This window comes from Rana temporaria, chromosome 8, assembly GCF_905171775.1.
Source record: "Rana temporaria chromosome 8, aRanTem1.1, whole genome shotgun sequence".
Lineage (NCBI taxonomy): Eukaryota > Metazoa > Chordata > Amphibia > Anura > Ranidae > Rana > Rana temporaria.
This window is the reverse complement of record NC_053496.1, coordinates 88417712-88439175: the sequence shown is the minus strand read 5'-3', so window position 1 is coordinate 88439175 and position 21464 is coordinate 88417712. Positions and strand designations below refer to the sequence as shown.

Genomic DNA, 21464 nt, shown 5'->3' with positions numbered 1-21464 from the left:
GAACATGTTCTCTATTTTCTCGACGAGTTCCTCGGCGGCTCCATCAGGCCGAAAGTGTACAGACGACAGAGTTTCTCGGCAGAATCCGGCTCTAACCGAGTTTCTCGCTGAATTCTGCCGAGAAACTCTGTCGTGTGTACGAGGCCTAAGAGTTGATTGGATGGAAGGGACACACCCCCCTCCACACAGCTCTCAGGAACAGAGCTGATGCTCTCAATCTGTTGGAGATCCCTCCTGTCACCATTTTTCTCTTGGTGTCAGGAAAAATTGTCATAAGTGATTCATGCTGATAGCCGAGGAATGGGGCAGCAGACAGAAATGACACTTGGTGCTCTTAACCGATAAAAGTACACACTATAGATGGATATCATGTTTCATTTCATGTCTGGGGTTTAAAACGAATTTATTGCTCTGGAAAATCCCCAATATATTCCTTTTTCTATTTAAAATGTAAAAAACGTTTGCCTATAAATATAAAGAACAAAAGAATGCAGCAACTTATTATGAACAGTCATTTTACTCTTACAATAATGTGCTCTAACATGGAGTAGTAGGTTAGTAGGCTTGCCCATAACCTCGCTGTGAACACCAAAGCCCCACGGCCAGTGCTACAGCAAATTGTTAGCCTCATGATCAGTCGGTATAACGGTCCATCCTGATTGAGATAACGTGATCCCTCCCAGAGCTTAGCCACATGGCATTACCGGGTGGATTTTTTTATTTTGGAGGGGGGGGGTTGCCTATAAATACATTTTACCGTAATTCAAATATCTCTTTTATTAAATATTTTTGTTGTACAAGAGAAAATAATATCAGCAATCATGTTATTTAACATCTGGACATGTGAAATGGTTGAACCAGAAAAAATGCAGCCACAGGGGAGGAGAATAATTAGACAAGATATAAGGAATTATAAGCAAGTCCTTTTGGGAGAAAGGGACATGTGGGGGAGATATGGGGGGGGGGGACATTCACAAACAAAGAAAATCTGATGCATTTGATATGATACAATGTTTCCATGCCGTACAATCAATATGATGATAGTTATGTAATTATTGTAAAGTGAAGGTACGAAGGCCATCTGAATCTCTAAACCCATCCAAAGTGTGTGGGCCTTATTAGGGTCAGTACTGTCTGTGGCCACTAATGCCTCTACTGCCATGCTGTCATCAATAATATGGGCCCACTCCAAAACATGTGGTAGAGGAGTTGTTTTCCAGTCATGTGAAAGGGCTACATATGAGACAGAAGACAGAACGTAAAAGTGCCTCTAAGTGCAGACCGATAAAATGGCTACTCACATCTAGCAGGTAAAAGGTAAGCTTGTTATAGTGTGTAATGTCATGGGCGATGAATCGGGTATCAGCTGACGGGCTGCCGGGGTCCGCTGCCACAGGGATGGGCACACAAGCAAGACCGTGCATCTATCGACATGGTAGCAGACTCTGGTGGCCCATCGGCTGATACCTGCTTCATCGTCCATGACATTACACACTATAACAAGCTTACTTAGCAGAGTGGATTGTCTTTAGTAAATCTCCCCCAGTGTCTCAAGATGATCTTTTTAACCCAATGCTGTATCCTGGCCTAGGCCAACAAGGCCCAGGCCTAGGGCAGCACTTTGCAGGGGGGCAGCACGGACAGTGTCCCTTGCCGACTTGTGCTACACTGTTAGGCAAATTAGTTTAGCGCCCCCATAAATCGTCCGCACTGCTTCCAGTATGTGGGCGGTTGGCATTCTGCAACTGTTTGGGCGTTGTTTCAAATTTTTTACCATCCCTGTTCCATTGCAGAGATTTCCCTTCACTTCCTGTCCCATAGCAAAACAGGAAGTGAGAGGAAATCTATGCAAATTAAGGGAATCCATTGCCCCCCCCCCCCCCAGGCTTTTAGAACTAGTGTCCCCACTTGAAAATTTCAGGGTGGGTCTTAAAACCGCAAGGGGTGTGGCCTTGACAGGAAAGGGTGGGTCATATTTAAATTAGGGGGTGCACGAGTTTAGTCTGGCCTAGGGCAGCACAAAACCTAAATACATCCCTGTTTTAACCTGAAATGGACACTGGGATCATGGAAAGGAGAACTACTCCAGGAAAAGCCTTTAGCACTGGCTGTGCACATACTATTGTGTGTAATGAAAAAGGGGTAAATAACACACCATTCCCACCAGATATATGTTCATTCCCCGTCCATGAACCTTCAGCAGGAGCTAGGGGGATAAATACATTTAAATGGGTCTCGCTTTCCTGCACCCTCTTCTGCTGCCGAGTTGAACCCCAATATCTGATGACTATATTGTGCACGGCTCATACATTCCTGTCTTGTGTGTTGTTTTGCTGGAAGGAGCAGTCTTAGTTCTTTACTAGGGGACTTTGTGTTGGCCGCCCCCTTAGTCAATGCAGATGCAGGGCTGTGGAGTCGGTAGATAAATGCTCCGACTCCTCAGTTTTATGTACTTCCGACTCCGACTCCTCTGTATTAATATGCGAATGTATTTTATACAGTCGTTGAGGGAAAGAAACGCAACCTACCACAGGACTACTGGCTGGGAAGCCAACAGTCTACTGTATTGCACAGTTTAAGCAAAAGACAAACACAATGAAAACAAAGTTTTATTATTATTTTTTTATTAAAGCGGGGGTTCACCCGTACATAACACTTTTTACCCTTAGATGGATGCTCGTTTTGTCTAGGGGAATCGGCTAGTTGTTTTAAAATATGAGCTGTACTTACCGTTTACGAGATGCATCTTCTCCGCCGCTTCCGAGAGGCTTCCGACGGTCGCATCCATCGCGTCACGATTTTCCGAAAGAAGCCGAACGTCGGTGCGCAGGCGCAGTATAGAGCCGCACCGACGTTCGGCTTCTTTCGGCTACTAGTGACGCGATGGATGCGACCGTCGGAAGCCTCTCGGAAGACTGTCAATCAAGAAGGAACGCCCGCTCCCGAAGACCCATACCCGGAAGCGACGGAGAAGATGCATCTCGAAAACGGTAAGTACGGCTCATATTTTAAAACAACTAGCCGATTCCCCTAGACCAAACGAGCAGGAATCTAAGGGGAAAAATTGTTTTATGGGTGAACTCCCGCTTTAATCAATCAAGTGGCTGGATAGTAGCAGCAGGCATAAACATCAGGAACAGGATCTTTACCAGTTCAAAAATACAAACCACATTATTTGGTTGTTTTAGAACAAAAACAAAACATAGGGCAGTGGGAGGATCCAGGAAGGGGCATTTATTCTAAAACATGATTTTCCTAGGAGAATCCCATAGTCATGTTCAAAGTTTAAGCTAACAATCGGAGTTTACAAGTTTTTATAGCCTTAGCTAAATGACAGCAGTTTTTCCAATGGTTTACAGCTTCAGTCTTGAACTATTGGCCCTCCATTCCCTTCACTTATACAAGTGTCTCACTCTCTAGTCCTGCAAAAAAACATATTTATGTAATCCCTTATCAGTGAGAGGCTAGGTTACACATGGACGCTGCGTTCCCTGTAAAAGCAGAACACAACACTATGGAAAGTATAAGTATTGCAGCTCCTAATTGTGCGTTGCGTGCCATATAGTGAAGCACATGAAAAGCGTGCTTCTTCACAGTCACTTAACGTGTTCGTTTTGCGGTTACGTGAGGCACTGCATGCATTGGTCTTTATTCTTACAGTAGAGAAGTCATTAATTATAACTTTTTGTGAATTGGGACATTTAAACTTGCTTTTTTTTTTTTTATTCCAATCTAAATTTAGTAGGAGTCGGAGTCGGTGCATTGTTTGCCGACTCCGACTCCAGGTACCCAAAATTTTCCTCGACTCCGACTCCACAGCCCTGTGCAGATGTGCATTTTTCATTGAATTTGAGAAATGTGGAAGAAAGTGCATCTCTCCAGGACTAACATGGATCTGTTTAGCAGTCTAAAAAGGAAGCTGGGGATTTAACACTTGAGTCTTTGCACTCTACTGGGAATATTTCCTGCACTGCTGGAGTGTCTGTGCTGCTGGCAATGGAATGCCACTGTCTGAGGCTATTTTAATAGCTCAGGCATTTAGTATGTTCTGGTATCTTCCCACCCCTTCTGCGTTTCCTTTCACAGCTGCTTTTGTGTATGTATGTTATTTAAAAGTAGTATTAAACCCTCCCTTTTTTTTTTACTTAACACATTAAGCACAAAAAAAACCTTCCTCAGTAAAAAAAAAATACCGTAGGATTTGCAGTTACAAGGTTCAATGCGAGGGGCTTCTGCTCTTTCAGTGCTGCTTCCCCGAACTTCTGGGCTTCCCATTTTTTAGTTTATTAAAAGTCAGCAGCTATGCTTTTTGTAGCTGCTGACTTTTAATAAACAGACACTCGCCCCCACAGAGCCCTGATCTCAAACTCCTCAAGTCTGTCTGGGATTACATGAAGAGACGGAGGGATTTGAGGCAGCCTATATCCACAGAAGATCTGTGGTTAGTTTGTCACAGCAAATATTGATTTGACTTGGATTTCTCTTCTGTTCATTTACTTTCCATTTTGTTAAAGCAGAGGTTCATCTGAATTTTTATTTTTATTTTTTTAAAAGCCAGCAGCTACAAATTCTGCAGCTGCTGACTTTTAAATAATGGACACTTACCAGCCGAGGGCGAGTAACCGATCGGCTTCCCCCGCCGCCATCCTCGGTGAGGAAATCGGGAAGTGAAGTGATGTGGCTTCACTGCCCGGTTCCCTACTGCGCATGCGCGATTCCTCACTGGTCCCCGCTGTGTTCTGGGAACCGTGTGTTTCCCAGAACACAACGAGGGGGGGGGGGGTGACGAGAAGGGACGGGAGTCTATACCCTGAAGTGATGCAGGTATCTGCACCCCCTGAAAGGTGCCAAATGTGGTCATCTCTATGACCGTCGGAGGCCCGGGCGTGACGTTATGACGTCACGCCCGGTACCCGCAAGTAAACAAAGCCGCAATCGCGGCTGTCGGCATGTGATCAGTGAATTTTTTTTCACAGATTTCATGCTTGTAAACCTGGAGGAGAGATGTGGGGTTTTATTGACCCCACATCTCTCCATAAAGAGGACCTGTCACAGTGATTCCTATTACAAGGGATGTTTACATTCCTTATAATAGGAATAAAAGTGTAAAAATAAAAAAATGAAGTAAAATAAAATTAAAACATTTTTTTTTTTTAAACTGTTCCCCGGTAGCTCTCGCGCAGAACCGAACACGCATGCAAGTCCCGCCCACATATGTAAACGCCGTTCAAACCCCACATGCGAGGTATCGTCGCGTGCGTTAGAGCGTGTGCAACAATTCTAGCACTAGACCTCCTCTGTAACCCGAAAATAGTAACCTGTAAAAAAAAATTAAAGCGTCGCCTATGGAGATTTTTAAGTACCGAAGTTTGACTCCATTCCATGAGTGTGCGCAATTTTAAAGTGTGACATGTTAGGTATCTATTTACTCAGCGTAACATCATCTTTCACATTATACAAAAAAATTGGGCTAACTTTACTGTTTTGTTATTTTTTTAATTCATGAAACGTTTTTTTTCCCTAAAAAAAGGCGTTTGAAAAATTATTGCGCAAATACCGTGCGAGGAAAAAAAGTTGCAATGACCGCCATATTATTCCCTAGGGTGTCTGCTAATATATATATGTATATAATGTTTGGGGGTTCTGATAAATTTTCTAGCAAAAAAAATGTGCCAAAGGAATTGCCAAAATAGGTCCGGTTGTCAAGTGGTTAAGCTAGTGCATTGTTGGTTCACTTACCTTTTCCTTTGATTTCCCTGCAAAGAATTGGCAGAACTACAAATGTTCTCAGGAAGCACATCAGGACACATGACTGGTGCCCCCGAGCTTGTGTGGACAAGCAGAAACAGGCTACTATGAACTATGTAAGGTGTACCTAAACCCAAAATAAAAATCTTATACAGTACTGTGCACAAGTTTTAGGCAGGTTTTAGGCACAGCTGCCTAGTGAATTCAGGGTCAACATGTAATCCTCAATAATATATAGGCAGCGCAGAATGACCCAGGCCCTCAACCTTTTCTGCCCAAGATCAAAGGTCCTTCTGTGATGCAGCTGTGTGAATGACTCGTTCAGCGGGAGATGTAAATGTCGGTGTAATCAGCAGCGGCAGTACAAGCACAGAATGTATGCATCTCAATTAATATGAACTCAAGTGTGTTTGTCTGTATGGGTTCAGATGCAGACACAGGATCTTGCTACCAGAATCTTGCATACATTTGAAGTCTAACTCCAGCTTTCCTATCACTTTAAATAGTTTGTATGGGTCAAGCTAGTCCAAGCAAACTATTTCCTCTACTAACACATGCAGCTGCTGTCAGGTCTGTATAAGCTGTATGTAGCATCTACTACATACGATATGAATTGCTGTGTTCTGGCAGCGGTATGGCGACTTCCCATCTGCTGCCAGAACAAAATAGGATATTGTTGAGGTGTAGAGGCAGATGGGCAGATAACGTCACAATTTTCACTTCTGCTGTTAGGAGGAGGCCTTGTATTAATTGATACAAAGCTTCCTGTGAATGGCTGAGCAGCACTCAGCCCGACTCAGATTTGTCTCGGGAACAAAAAGAATGGGATTTAGAAAGAATGGACACTATTTCAACATTCCAAAGCATAGGGAACAAGCCGAAAATCACTTAAAGCGGAGTTCCGGCCACAATTTCACTTTTTAAATATAAATACCCCTGTAATACACAAGCTTAATGTATTCTAGTAAAGTTAGTCTGTGAACTAAGGTCCGTTTTGTTAGGTTGTTACAGCATTTAGACACTTTATAAAATAGAAATTGACTGGGGCCATCTTAAGTGTGGGCATCATGAAGCCAGACTGTATGACTTCCTGGATTTCAGCCTTGCAAATCTCGCACATGCTCAGTGCTGCACAAGCAGTGTCAGATCAGGTTTCAGCACATGTGCTGTCCAAGTCACATGATTCTTTGAGACTGGGGAATGCACAGACTCCTGGAAAGTTACACCCACTACATTCCCAGGAGTCTGTGCGGTGTAGGTTAGGAAGCATTAAAGCGGGAGTTCACCCATTTATAAAAAAATTTCCCTTTTCCCCTTAGATTCCTGCTCGTTCGGTCTAGGGGAATCGGCTATTTGTATTAAAATATGATCCGTACTTACCCGTTTTCGAGCTGCATCTTCTTCCGTCGCTTCCGGGTATGGGTCTTCGGGAGCGGGCGTTCCTTCTTGATTGACAGTCTTCCGAGAGGCTTCCGACGGTCGCATCCATCGCGTCACTCGTAGCCGAAAGAAGCCGAACGTCGGTGCGGCTCTATACTGCGCCTGCGCACCGACGTTCGGCTTCTTTCGGAAAATCGTGACGCGATGGATGCGACCGTCGGAAGCCTCTCGGAAGACTGTCAATCAAGAAGGAACGCCCGCTCCCGCAGCCCATACCCGGAAGCGGCGGAGAAGATGCATCTCGTAAACGGGTAAGTACTGCTCATATTTTAAAACAAATAGCCGATTCCCCTAGACAAAACGAGCAGGAATCTAAGGGGGAAAAGTGCCCTCTAAGGGTGAACCACCGCTTTAAGCACCTAGGTGCAGGAAGTGGGAAGATTAACTATTCTGCCTAGCAACAACACTTTGAAGGCATCTAAAAAAAAAAAAAAAAAGGACTAATGACATTTTTTTAAAACTACTGATGTAATGTTATATTTATGGGTGGAACTCCACTTTAAGTGTGAATGGGCGCCTTCAACTTGCTGTTTTGTAGGACTTTAAATCCAGCAATAATTTTTTTAAATATTGGAGTACAGTGGATTGAAGTACCTAAAGTCAACTCTGGGGAAACTTTCTCCCTTCTGGTGGGTTCTGCCCCCGCACTGCAAGGGTTAACTGCTTGTTTAGGCTAGGAGACATAGAAAAGATGATTTACTTAGCACTGGCTCTGTTATCGAGGAGTGGATATCTCCCCCATGCTCCACTGATTTAAGGTCCTGATGTCATCAAGATTAATGCAGGGCCCATAACCTGCATTGGACATAATGACACTGCTGAAGCGCATAGGGGACTGCCGTCTGCTAGGGAAGCATAGGATCAACTAAGTGAAAGGGCTTTTACTCTCTCCTACAATAAACAGTTAACCCACACTGCAAGGTAGAATGTTTTTGGTTCCCAGCGTTGGACTTTATTGCCAATTTCAACTTTGCCAAATTTGTGTCTGAATTAATTTTTGTTTCTTCCAGAAATATAAAGAGTTTGTCTGAAGTCCAGATTGTGCAGGTGACATGTGGGTACCATCACTCAATGGCCCTCTCTAGAGGTAATGAGTTCCAATCTTCCTTGTCATTTACAATGTCCAATGATAATTTCAGTTTCTTCTTCATCAACACACCACTACAAGCCATTGTGTTGTGTTTATGTCCAATGATATTTGTCCAGCTACAGTTGGCATGTTAAAATGTATCTGTAGACAACACTTTTTCCAATTTAGGGTGGCAAGGAATGTTTAGAGTCTCTGGCAGATATTTATTGCTGTCCTGACGGAGGTTCTAAACCTTCCCCATACAAACTAAAACTAGACAAAGTTTAGGCTACTACTACTACTACTACTAGTACCACTACTTCGCTTTCTACTTTAGTCACTTCCCTGCATTCAGCCTACAAGTGGTCAGTGAAGGAGCAGCAGCAGACTGAGATTACCCCCCTGCTCTCACTTGCTGTCTACATATACCTTGCCAGCACATGTATGCAGTGCACCTGATTAGCTATCTGTTTCTCTGTCTGAGTGAGTTGTACTGTACAGGGGAATAACATCAACTGATATCAAGTTTAAATTCAGGTAGACTAGTTGCATTTAAAAATACATTTCATTATCTTTTCTTATTCGATACATAACTGTATTGGTTTAGTATTTTCTTATTATTGATCATAAACTTTACACTTACAATGGTTAGGGGCTCCGTGTGTTCAATGTGCAGTTCCACGTGCACATTTTACATGGGGATTTTTGGGGCTTTGAATGAGGTGGGTGGAAGTGACCACATGATAAGTAGTTTTGAAAAGGATACCTTTTATTGTCAAAAAGCATAACATAAATGCAATGAGTAAATATGAAATCATGTGTTTGTATGGTGAAAACAGTAATGCAGCATGGCAGGCTCATAGAATGGTAAGATCTTCCATGTGGAAACAAAATAAGATCACAGAAATCTAGTACATACAGTATATTAAAATCAATAGATCATCTACAGAGTAGGTGCATCTAGTTAGCCTGACGCGTTTCATGTATATAAAATTACACTCTTCAGGGGCGGGTGCACTTGGGTCTACAACAAAACATTAATAAAAAAAATATGTACTGTGGTTGAAAACATAAATGGGAGAAGTATAAACATACAAATGTAAACTCATCCCTATGGGTACTTCACTGAGTTGCATTTACATGCCTTGGCAGTGTGCTCATGTACATTCTGATGCTAAAAAAAAAAATGCAGCATGCTGTACTTTTTTAAAATGCATGTGAAATCACCACAATGGTGTGAACTAGGCTCATTGTATGCATTGATTAAATTGTTCTTGCATATGCATTCATAACGTGTTTAAAAATGCATTTAATTGTATATGGGGTAAACAAGCCCTAATGCCTTAGTCACTTGGGCTCTGAGGCCCATATACCGAGAATAAGCTGCTTAGTCTGCAGTTAGTACGACTCGCCTGTATGCTTGTCACATTAGGGTGAACGGCTGTGTCCGTGCAGCCAATGCGTCCTAATAGACTTCAATGAGCTGCCTGGGGGGTAGGGGATAATATAAAGGGAGTAGGGGATGAGTCCGTGTAAATAATTTTTAAGTCCACTCCCCCCTGCCAGAACACACCGGTCAGCATTTGCAGCCATTGGCTTCCAGTGCTGATCGGATGCTGGTTTTCCAGCATGTCTGGCGGTTTCTTTTAAATCGGCTGATATTTGGCCTGTGTGTACCAAGCTTAACCACTTGCCCATTGCCCATAGTCAAAATACGTCATGTTTTTAAAGATGGATATCTCGGTAACGACAGCAGCTGCTGCCACAACCGAGATATCCATCTCTTCAGTGGGCGGTTCTGTTAATGATAATGGCGGTCTCCGCAGCGGATTGGCCGCGAGATCGCCGTTATCGGTGATGGGAGAGGGCCTCCCGCCGCTCTCCCGTGCCCTCCGCCGCTTACCGGAGCCGTCGGTAGCGGCGGAGGCGATCGGGTCTGTTCGGCAGCTGTGTGGGGATGCGAGTGAGGGAAAAACCGCCCCCACCCGTCCCCATAGCTCTGCTGGGCGGAAGTGACGTCAAAACATCAGTCCCGCCCAGCGTTTAAAAGAAACATTTTTTTTTTTTGTCATTTGAAAAAATTACAGTTTCAATTTTTTTTTTGCATTTAAGTCTAAATATGAGATCTGAGGTCTTTTTGACCCCAGATCTCATATTTAAGAGGACCTGTCATGCTTTTTTCTATTACAAGGGATGTTTACATTCCTTGTAATAGGAATAAAAGTGATCAATTTTTTTTTTTTATTTCAGTGTAAAAAAATATAAACTAAATAAAAATAAATAAGAAAACAAAACATTTTTTTTTTAAAGCGCCCCGTCCCGAGGAGCTCGCGCACAGAAGCGAACGCATACGCGAGTAGCGCCCGCATATAAAAACTGTGTTCAAACCACACAAGTGAGGTATCGCCGCGATCGTTAGAGCGAGAGCAATAATTCTAGCCCTAGACTCTGTAACTCAAAAAATGCAACCTGTAGAATTTTTTAAACGTCGCCTATCGAGATTTTTAAGGGTAAAAGTTTGACGCCATGCCACGAGCGGGCGCAATTTTTAAGCGTGACATGTTGGGTATCATTTTACTTGGCGTAACATTATCTTTCACAATATATAAAAAATTTGGGCAAAATTTATTGTTGTCTTATTTTTTAATTCAAAAAAGTGTTTTTTTTTTTCCAAAAAAAGTGCGCTTGTAAGACCGCTGCGCAAATACGGTGTGACAAAAAGTATTGCAATGACTGCCATTTTATTCCCTAGGATGTCTGCTAAAAAAAATATATAATGTTTGGGGGTTCTGATTAATTTTCTAGCAAAAAAATTGTGATTTTTACATGAAGGATAGAAGTGCCAGAATAGGCCCGGTGGGCAAGTGGTTAAGCCAAACTCGCACGATTTCACTCCCGCCTGTCAGTCCTGATTTCAGTGGCAATTTCACAGACATCTGTGTGGGTTTTTGCACAAATATCAAAGGAAATCGCCCCCTGAAATTGAAAAAAGTACTACAGAAACTACTTTTTGAAATCGCTGCAGCGCCGCAAATGCATCGCACCGATTAGGACGATGCCATTGCTGGCAAATACAGCCATTTTGACATGTCAAATTTCACCAATGTGAACCAGGGCTTAATCTGTAAATTTCAATGTTTAGTTTTTGTTTGGTAAACCGTGTAAATATTTGCCTATCAAATATTGTGTTTTATTGCACTACAGAAAGTGAAATCTTTGTCTGGGGATCGAACAGATATGGCCAGCTTGGTCTGGGCTATGAACAGAAGAATGTAACGGCTCCCAGACCCTTAAAATCTTTATCGGGGATCCCTTTTCACCAGATTGCTGCTGGAGGTGCCCACAGTTTTGCACTGACGCTCTCGGGTGCCGTTTTTGGTTGGGGGCGGAACAAATTTGGTCAGCTTGGTCTGAATGATGACAATGGTAAGACTGTATTTTTATACAAAGACAGTATTTTACATACAATACTAAGACATACATTTTACAATTTACATATTATATGCAATGTTTGAATAACCATAATAATAATGGCTTACAACTGTTAATAAAATGCCTTGCATACACAAGACATGGAGTAGACATGAAAATTCCTGTACAGCTATGGAATAATGTATGCAACCTACAGGAAATGTTTACAGGTCATCTGTCCTGTTTTCTGTGCGTGTTAAATATAAAGTAATAGCAATTTTATCTGATGAGGGGTTACATACATTTTTTTTTCTGTTTGCTTATTAGCCAACAGCTCTTAAAGATGAAGTTTCCTTTTTTTTTTTTTTTTTTTCATTAAAAATTTCTACAGCTTTAATCACATCACTTGCCTATAATGAAGTATATCTCGTGTTGTGCAGGCAGCTGGATCCTGAAGAAATCTTCAGGGTAGGGATGCTCTGTCCTATTCCTGTATTTGAACCTCTGACACTGTAATGGCTAACGGCTATGGGTCTTCGGGCAGAACAGCACTACTAATGGTTGGACAGGGACACTCGCCTTCTCTACTGAGAAAAGTTATTTGATTATACTGTCTGTAAAATGATATGTGCATAGGGGATAAAATCCTGTAACTGATAAACTCTTGAAATTATATTCAGATTAAGGCTCCATGCACACTAAAGCTATAAAAAAACGCCAGTAGCTTTGCAGGGAGCCTTTCAACGTTTTTTTAGCGTTTTTGCAATAGCTTTAATAAGCGTTTTTCAGTGTTGTTTTTTTTTTTTTTTTTTTTTTTTTTTTTCAATGGATAAAAAAACTCTGGCGCCAAAGTTTTTTTTTTTTTTCGTCGAAAAACTGCACTTTGAACGCAAATTTCAGGCGTTCATTAAAAAGCCAATGAACTCCAAAGCTCATTAACACTAAACGCCCATGTGTGCATGGGCACATAGGCTAACATAGAATTCAGTTTATGGGCTTAAAAAAAAAAAGCCAAAATGCCAATAAACTGCAGTTTATCAGCTTCAGTGTGCATGGAGCCTTACAGTTCATGAAGTATTTGTGTAATCAGTGAGCTGTTGATAAAACAATTTTGTTTTAGAAATGGCATTATATAAGAGTAAATATAAAAACCTATTTAATGTGAAATGTGAAACTTGTGCTCGTTTTTTTCTGCACAGATGCTCAATTCTGGATCAAACTTGAGATAAGCAGTGTACAGGGAGCCAGCAGGGCAGGGTATAGAAGATTAGCAGGACATAGCACAATGAGCCAGAAGGGCAGGGTATAGAAGGTTAGCAGGGCAGAGCACAATGAGCCAGCAGGGCAGGTTAGCAGGGCAGAGCACAATGAACCAGCAGGGCAGGGTAAAGGAGGTTAGCAGGGCAGAGCACAATGAGCCAACAGCGCAGGGTACAGTAAGTTAGCAGGCCAGAGCACAATGAGCAAGCAGGGAAGGGTACAGGAGGTTAGCAGGCCAAAGCACAGGGAGCCAGCAGGACAGGGTACAGGAGTTTAGCGGGGCAAAGCGCAGGAAGACATTAGGGCAGGGTACATGAGGTTAGAAGGGCAGAGCACAGGGAGCCTGCAGGGTACAGGAGGTTTTCAGGACAGAACACAGGGAGCCAGGAGGGCATATTATGTAGGAGGGTTGCAGGGTAGAGTACCAGGAGTCAGGAGGGCACATTATATGGGAGGATTGCAGAGCACCAGGAGTCAGGAGGGCACATTATATGGGAGGGTTGCAGGGCAGAGCACCAGGAGTCAGGAGGGCACATTATATGGGAGTGTTGCAGGGCACATTATATGGTAGGGTTGCAGGGCACAGTACAGGGAATGCAGCAGTTTACAGTTTAGTAATGATGTAGCTTCCTTCTCATGCAGACCTCTGCAGGGAAGCTTCTGTCTCTCCTGTTGTGGCGCACTGTTTCCTGCCGGCCCTTTTTTCTTCACCATCCAATTTGATGTCACATACAAGCACTTAGGATGGACAGAAGGGGAGGAGGGGCTTGCAGGGAACAGCACAGACACTTGTTGCTTCCCTGCACTGCTCTGCATGCGCGGTAAACGTGGGAATGCAACCTACCCGTAAGCTGGCTGTGATTGAGGGGTAGAACACAGCGAAACCCCTGGGGACTTTTCAGCGAAACTCTGGTTTAGAAACCCGCCTATAAAAATAAAACGTCTATTTACATATTATTAACCAGCAGCAAAAGAGCTTTTATCCTTCCACTGTTGGGTTTTGCACTTTTTAAACCTAAAAATAAATGAAAAAATACTGCGCTAAACCTATTGACCAAAGACAATTATTTTTTAAGAAAATAGCAGCAGCTCAAACGTGAGATATACACATATACAAATTGCAAATTCTAAGGGCCCTTTCACACGTGCGGACCATATGTCCGTATTTCATCCATCCATTTTCGGATGAAACATGGATATACAGTGAGGAAAATAAGTATTTGAACACCCTGCTATTTTGCAAGTTCTCCCACTTGGAAATCATGGAGGGGTCTGAAATTGTCATCGTAGGTGCATGTCCACTGTGAGAGACATAATCAAAAAAAAAAAATCCAGAAATCACAATTTATGATTTTTTAACTATTTATTTGTATGATACAGCTGCAAATAAGTATTTGAACACCTGTCTATCAGCTAGAATTCTGACCCTCAAAGACCTGTTAGTCTGCCTTTAAAATGTCCACCTCCACTCCATTTATTATACTAAATTAGATGCACCTGTTTGAGGTCATTAGCTGCATAAAGACACCTGTCCACCCCATACAATCAGTAAGAATCCAACTACTAACATGGCCAAGACCAAAGAGCTGTCCAAAGACACTAGAGACAAAATTGTACACCTCCACAAGGCTGGAAAGGGCTACGGGGAAATTGCCAAGCAGCTTGGTGAAAAAAGGTCCACTGTTGGAGCAATCATTAGAAAATGGAAGAAGCTAAACATGACTGTCAATCTCCCTCGGACTGGGGCTCCATGCAAAATCTCACCTCGTGGGGTCTCAATGATCCTAAGAAAGGTGAGAAATCAGCCCAGGACTACACGGGAGGAGCTGGTCAATGACCTGAAAAGAGCTGGGACCACCGTTTCCAAGGTTATTGTTGGTAATACACTAAGACGTCATGGTTTGAAGTCATGCATGGCACGGAAGGTTGGTCATAATTCCACTAACCGTGTTTGGAGGAAGAAGAATGATGAGTACCATCCCAAGAACACCATCCCTACTGTGAAGCATGGCGGTGGTAGCATCATGCTTTGGGGGTGTTTTTCTGCACATGGGACAGGGCGACTGCACTGTATTAAGGAGAGGATGACCGGGGCCATGTATTGCGAGATTTTGGGCAACAACCTCCTTCCCTCAGTTAGAGCTTTGAAGATGGGTCGAGGCTGGGTCTTCCAACATGACAATGACCCGAAGTACACAGCCAGGATAACCAAGGAGTGGCTCTGTAAGAAGCATATCAAGGTTCTGGCATGGCCTAGCCAGTCTCCAGACCTAAACCCAATAGAGAATCTTTGGAGGGAGCTACAACTCCGTGTTTCTCAGCAACAGCCAGAAACCTGACTGATCTAGAGAAGATCTGTGTGGAGGAGTGGGCCAAAATCCCTCCTCCAGTGTGTGCAAACCTGGTGAAAAACTACAAGAAATGTTTGACCTCTGTAATTGCAAACAAAGGCTACTGTACCAAATATTAACATTGTTTTTCTCAGGTGTTCAAATACTTATTTGCAGCTGTATCATACAAATAAATAGTTAAAAAAATCATACATTGTGATTTCTGGATTTTTTTTTTTTTATTATGTCTCTCACAGTGGACATGCACCTACGATAACAATTTCAGACCCCTCCATTATTTCCAAGTGGGAGAACTTGCAAAATAGCAGGGTGTTCAAATACTTATTTTCATCACTGTACATGTATTCCTATGGGATAGTGGGTGTCGGCAGATGAACATCCGCTGACACCCGATTTTATCGGTCCTCGCTATGGTCCGATAATGCAGACTGAGAAAAATCCTATTTTTACATCCGTCGTCGGATCAGGTAAACACGGTTTTATTTTTTTTGGTCTGCACTGGAATTGGATCACATGGGTGTTCGCACTGCGATCTGCAAACCGATCTGGGGTGTCTTTTCATTGACACCCCCAGCGGTTCGCAGATGTCAGCGTGAACCAGAGGGCATTGCAAGACCACACTGAATCGAAGGGTTTCCCGCATCACACCAGTGTGAACCCAGCATAAACATGAGTTTATAGACTTGTACTATCTGTTTAAAAAAGAATGTGCCTTGTATTTTTGTATTCACATTTAGAATATAAACACAACAATGGGGTTGGTTTACTAAAGGCAAATATACTGTGAACTGCAAGTGCAGTTGCTCTATATTTGAGGGGAAGCTCTGCTGATTTAGATCATGTACAAACAAACAATGCTGTTTTTTTTTTTTATGTGATTTGGTATTTTTTGCAACGTGAAACTTTCTCGTTTGCTAAGCTCTGGGGCAATTGCACTTGCAGTGCATATGTATCATATTTGCCTTTTATTACACAACCACAATGTTTACCAGTGGTGGAACTACAAATCCTAGCATGCTGTGGTAACTTCCTGGCCATCATTTTACTTATTTTTATTATTGGGGCTTGCTTGTAAGTCCACAACATCTAAAAGATCTGCTGGCTGCATAGCTCTGGTTTACAGCGACTGAATTGGATAATTTATTGTGTACTAAAATTGAAATGGTCTAATTAAAGAAAATAATTATGATAGTTTGCTTGTCTACTGTACAAATTGGTTGCAATGAGTTTGTCATTGCCTTGCATTGGTCTAAATATAGTGTACTTGCACACGTGTACGCACACACATGTACACTAACGTGTATGTACGCACACACGTACACATAGTTACATAGTTATTGAGGGTGAAAAAAGACACAAGTCCAACCTTTGTGTGTATGTGTTTTTATGTCAATATTACATTGTATATCCCTGTATGTTGCAGTCGCTCAGGTGCTTATCGAATAGTTTTTTTTAAATTATCGATGCTCCCTGTTGAAACCACCGCCTGTGGAAGGGAATTCCACATCCTTGCTGCTTTTGCAGTAAAGAACCTTCTATGCAGTTTAAGGTTAAACCACTTCACTTCTCTTTTTAGTGAGTGGCCACTTTTCTTATTAAATTCCCTTACGCGGAAAAGTTTTATCCCTATTGTGGGGGTCACCAGTACGGTATTTGTATATTAAAATCATATCCCCTCTCAGGCGTCTCCTCTCCAGATACAATAAGTTCAGTGCTTGCAGTATTTCCCCATAGCTGAGATCCTCAGTCCATTAATTAGCTTTGTTGTCCTTCTCTGGACTCTCTCCAGTACATCCTTCCTGAGGACTGGTCCCCAGAACTGGATGGCATACTCCAGGTGCGGCCGGACCAGAGTCTTGTAGAGTGGGAGAATTATCGTTTTATCTCTGGAGTTAATCCCATTTTTAATGCATGCTAAAATTCTGTTAGCTTTGCTGAGCCTATCATCTAACAGGACCCCCAGGTCCTTTTCCATCCTAGATTCCCCCAAAGGTTCTCCCCCTAGTGAGTAGATTGCATTCATACTTTTTCCACCCAGATGCATTATTTTAGATTTTTCTACATTGAACCTCATTTGCCATGTTGTTGCCCACCCCATTAATTTGTTCAGATCTTCTTGCAAAGTTTCCCCATCCTGCGGAGAAATTATTGCTTTGCTTGGCTTAGTATTGTTCGCAAATACAGAGATTAAGCTGCTTATCCCATCCTTCAGGTCGTTAAACAAATTAAATTGGACCCAGAACAGAACCCTGGGGGAACCCACTTTTCCACACCGGCCCAATTTGAATACTCCCCATTTATCATTAACCTCTGCACTGTAGTCAGTTTTCAAGCCATGTACTCACCCTATGGTCCATGCCGACAGACCTTAGTTTGTACACGAACGTATCCTGTAATTGTGATTGAATTGAATATGTGATTCATGAACATTTTATAGCTGATTTTTGGTGAATTATAAATGTCTTTTTCCTGCAGACAGATATATTCCATGTCTTCTCAAGTCACTGCGCTCTCAGAAGATTGTACATATCTGCTGTGGAGAAGATCACACTGCAGCACTTACTAAGGTACAATAATTAACAAGATAATTATGTCTGCAATAAAGGTATAAAAAGAGAAACTGACATTGTCTTTGTAAAATCTGTTCTTTCATATTGGTCACAGGTAGTAAATGATTGATTCTTTTGAATAGGAGGGAGGCGTGTTCACCTTTGGAGCTGGAGGATATGGGCAACTAGGCCACAATTCTACAAATCATGAAATCAACCCCAGAAAGGTGTTTGAGCTCATGGGTAGCATTGTCACACAGATCACATGTGGCAGGTAATTACTTCCAAACCAGTAATATGACTGCTTAGAACCACTTGATTAGATTTACTTTATAAAGATAAAAGATTGTAAAGGTACTGATGCTTTTTTTTCATGTTTTAAAGAACTTCTCATAATTTCCATGTTGTATACATCATGGCATAACAATTAAATGCTAAAAGTTTATGCTTCGGTTAGTTACAGTAAATTATTTTTGACTGCCTAACAAACACAACCTTCACCTGTAAACGATACCTGTGCACCCTCCCATACATACAAATGGTGAGACAGACAGAGCAGATAGTATTATTGTGGATGTCCAGTTACACAACGTCAAACTAATTTTGGCAGACTCTGGTCAGATTAGCTTTAAATATTTTGTCTTTCTTGGCTAGTGTAGTAATCTTTCTGCAATTCATTTTCATCTGGTATGGTTTATTTTAACCTTTTCCTCTGTGCAAGAACACCGTTTATTTTAATTTGGAAAAAAAAAATCTTGTCATTGACTTTTTGCCACTTGGCATCAGCAGATTTACATAAGATGTTTTTTTGTAGGTCATTCCACAACACCAATTCCAAATAATTTGGGGCACTGTGTAAAATCTGCAATGTAATGATTTGCAAATCTCATAAACCCATATTTTATTTTACAATAGAGAACATATCAAATGTTTAAACTGAGAAAAAATACCATTTAAAAAAAAAAAAATTGGGACAAGGCCATGTTTATCACGGTGTAGCATCCTCTCTTCTTTTAACACTCTGTAAACACCTGGAACCTGAGGAGACCAGTTGCTGGAGTTTTGGGAGAGGAATGGTTTTCCATTCTTGCCTGATTTAGGATTCTAACTGCTTAGCAGTCTTGGATCTTCTATGTCCTATTTCTCTTATCGTCCATGGACGGACACAGCTCCTTAAATCTTAGACAAGTGGGTTATGTTCCCTGTTTACAGGAGAGGACTAGGCAGAAACATGTTACATAATTAAATACATGTTACTTTAACAGAGTTGAACAGCCCCGCCCAGGGGGCGGTCCCTCCAGACATAACCCTCCTCCCTGCAGTATGCAGCCTCCGTTTCGTTCTGCCTAGCAAAGGAGAAGGACATATGGCTCCCTTTGGGCCCATCTTCTATCAACTGTCGGCTGAGAGACAGGCTGGATATATAGATTCTTGTAGTCTACTCAGTCCGGCCAGCGAGCGTGAGCACACCTTTGCAAAGAGGCTGGGTCTGCCACGACATACCCCATGACTCCTGGGGTGGCTGGTGAGCTTTGCTCCGAGGTCCACACATGACTGGCCTGTGATGTTGTCTCACCCACAGTGGACCGGGCCGACGGCTACCTCCATTGCGGTTGTAGCCCTGTCAGGAATGCGTCAGTGAGTCCTTGCTTGGACGGGTAAGTACAGTCCCTCCTGCTTCGGTGGGTTGGTACGGCTGGGCATTCCTGGGGTTCGGGGTCCTCCTATCCTCCCTTCCCTGCTCTTTTTTCCCTCATCTGCATTACATTACTGAGGGGGGGGGCCCTATTACTGAGGGGACTGCAGTGTGTTTCTTTTTACTGCTGGGGTCTCTTTAAAAGAGGAGTTTGGACACTGATTTGGGGGTCCAAGGGCATAAAATACCTTTTGTGAACGATGGGTAGTTCCGCACGGAATCCATTCATTCGGTGGTAGCTGCGCTCCATCCGGGGGACTTTCTGGCGTCCTTGGACATCAAGAACGCATACATGCATGTCCCATTTTGCCCAAGTCACAGAGATTCTTGCGATTGGGGAGGTCCACTGACTCAGCGTTTGGAGTACCTAGGGTTGATCCGGACTCCTCGGTGGCGAAGGTTTTTCTTCCCCTGGAGAAATTGCAGACTCTTCAGTGAGGGTGTTGGCTTCATGCAGTCGGTCATTTATCCGTTTTGCATGCCAGTCCTGGGCCTGTTGGTAGCCTCCTTCGAGGCGGTACCGTATGCCCAGTTCCACACATGTTTTCTAGTGGGAGATACTGTCCAAGTGGTACAAATCTCTTTTGTCTCTGGATCATCAGATCTGGTGAGCCACCTACTCAGTCTCTCTGAATTGGTGGCTAGGATCCCCGACTCTTCGGTCCGGGAAGTAATTTCTTCCCATTCAGTGGACGACGATTACGATGGTCGCCAGCCTCATGGGTTGAGGGGGGGGGGGCCTGGCAGGTCCAGTCGGTCCAGGGTCTCTGGACTCTAGTGGACTCCTGTCTACCGATCAATGTCCTAGTACTTTGGGCGATCAGGCTATGCCTCTCCTCGTGGTTGAAGGGTCACCCGATCTGGATTCGGCCGGGCAACACCACAGCCGTGGCTTTGGTCTACCATCAGGTATACTGGCAGGTGGACTACCGGAGTCGCCAGATGCTGGACCAGGGTGACTGGTCTCTGTACTTGGAGGTGTTTCAGCTCCCTTGCAGGAGGTGAGACTCACAGGGCATGGATCTCCTGGCCGCTCGTCAAGACCACAAGGTGTCGGAGTTCGTGGCCAGGTCTAGTGATCCCTGTACGGACGTGTCAGACGCGTTGGTGGCCCTGTACCGGCTACTTTATGTCTTTCTTGCCATTGTAGTTGCTTCCTTCGGCTGCTCCACAGAGTGGAGGCCGAGGGGATCCCGATGATTCTAATCGCTCCAGATTGGCCTCGGTGTCCTTGGTACACCGATCTTGGGCGCCTGGTGGCGGATGTATCCTGGTGGTTTTCAGGGCGGGAGGACCTTCTGTTTCAAGGTCCTGTACTTCCTCCTGTGGTACAGTCGCTCGCTTGCACGACATGGCTGTTGGAAGCCAGACTTTAAGAGACCGGGGTCTGTCCGTCTCAGTCATCTCGCTCATGCTAAAAGCAAGGTAGTCTCCTTCCAGGAGGATTTACCATCACACCTAGAAGGCCTATGTCTCTTTGTGCGAAGAGATGGGGTGACGTCCACGAACGTACTCGGTGTCCAGGGTCCTGCTGTTTTTACAGCTTGGAATGGATCTAAAAATTGCCTTAAGCATCGTTTGGGGGCAGATTTCAGCCTTGGTTGTGTTTTTTGTCAGTGGTCTTTTGCGGCCCATTCCCTGGTGGGTACCTTTTTGTGCTAGGGGTTTGTCATATACTTCCCCCCTCTTGGTTCACCTCTTCCCCCATGAGTTTTTGACTCTGGTGCTCTCGGTTCTTCAGGAACCTTCCTTTTTGGAAACATCAGAGAGATTCTTCTCTTGACACTATCTCGGAAGGTGGCATTTTTAGTGGCCATTACTCCTGTCAGAAGGGTTTCTGAGTTGGCGGTCTTGCCTTGCATGTCGCCATGCTTGATCCTCTATTAGGATTACATGGTGGTGCTTCTAAAGGTGGTTTCGGCCTTTCGCACAAAAGGGCC

The 21464-nt window shown here is 43.3% G+C and overlaps 1 protein-coding gene across 3 annotated transcripts in view; it reads left to right on the top strand.

Annotated features, from left to right (window-relative positions):
• Positions 1 to 21464, top strand: part of HERC4 (HECT and RLD domain containing E3 ubiquitin protein ligase 4) — a 99136-nt gene that overhangs the window by 10965 nt on the left and 66707 nt on the right. For all 3 annotated transcript variants that reach the window (XM_040362164.1, XM_040362163.1, XM_040362162.1), the window contains exons 4-7: positions 8199 to 8275; positions 11462 to 11683; positions 17755 to 17846; positions 17972 to 18102. In XM_040362164.1, coding sequence (XP_040218098.1) covers positions 8199 to 8275; positions 11462 to 11683; positions 17755 to 17846; positions 17972 to 18102 — 522 coding nt within the window. The remainder of the gene's footprint in view (positions 1 to 8198; positions 8276 to 11461; positions 11684 to 17754; positions 17847 to 17971; positions 18103 to 21464) is intronic.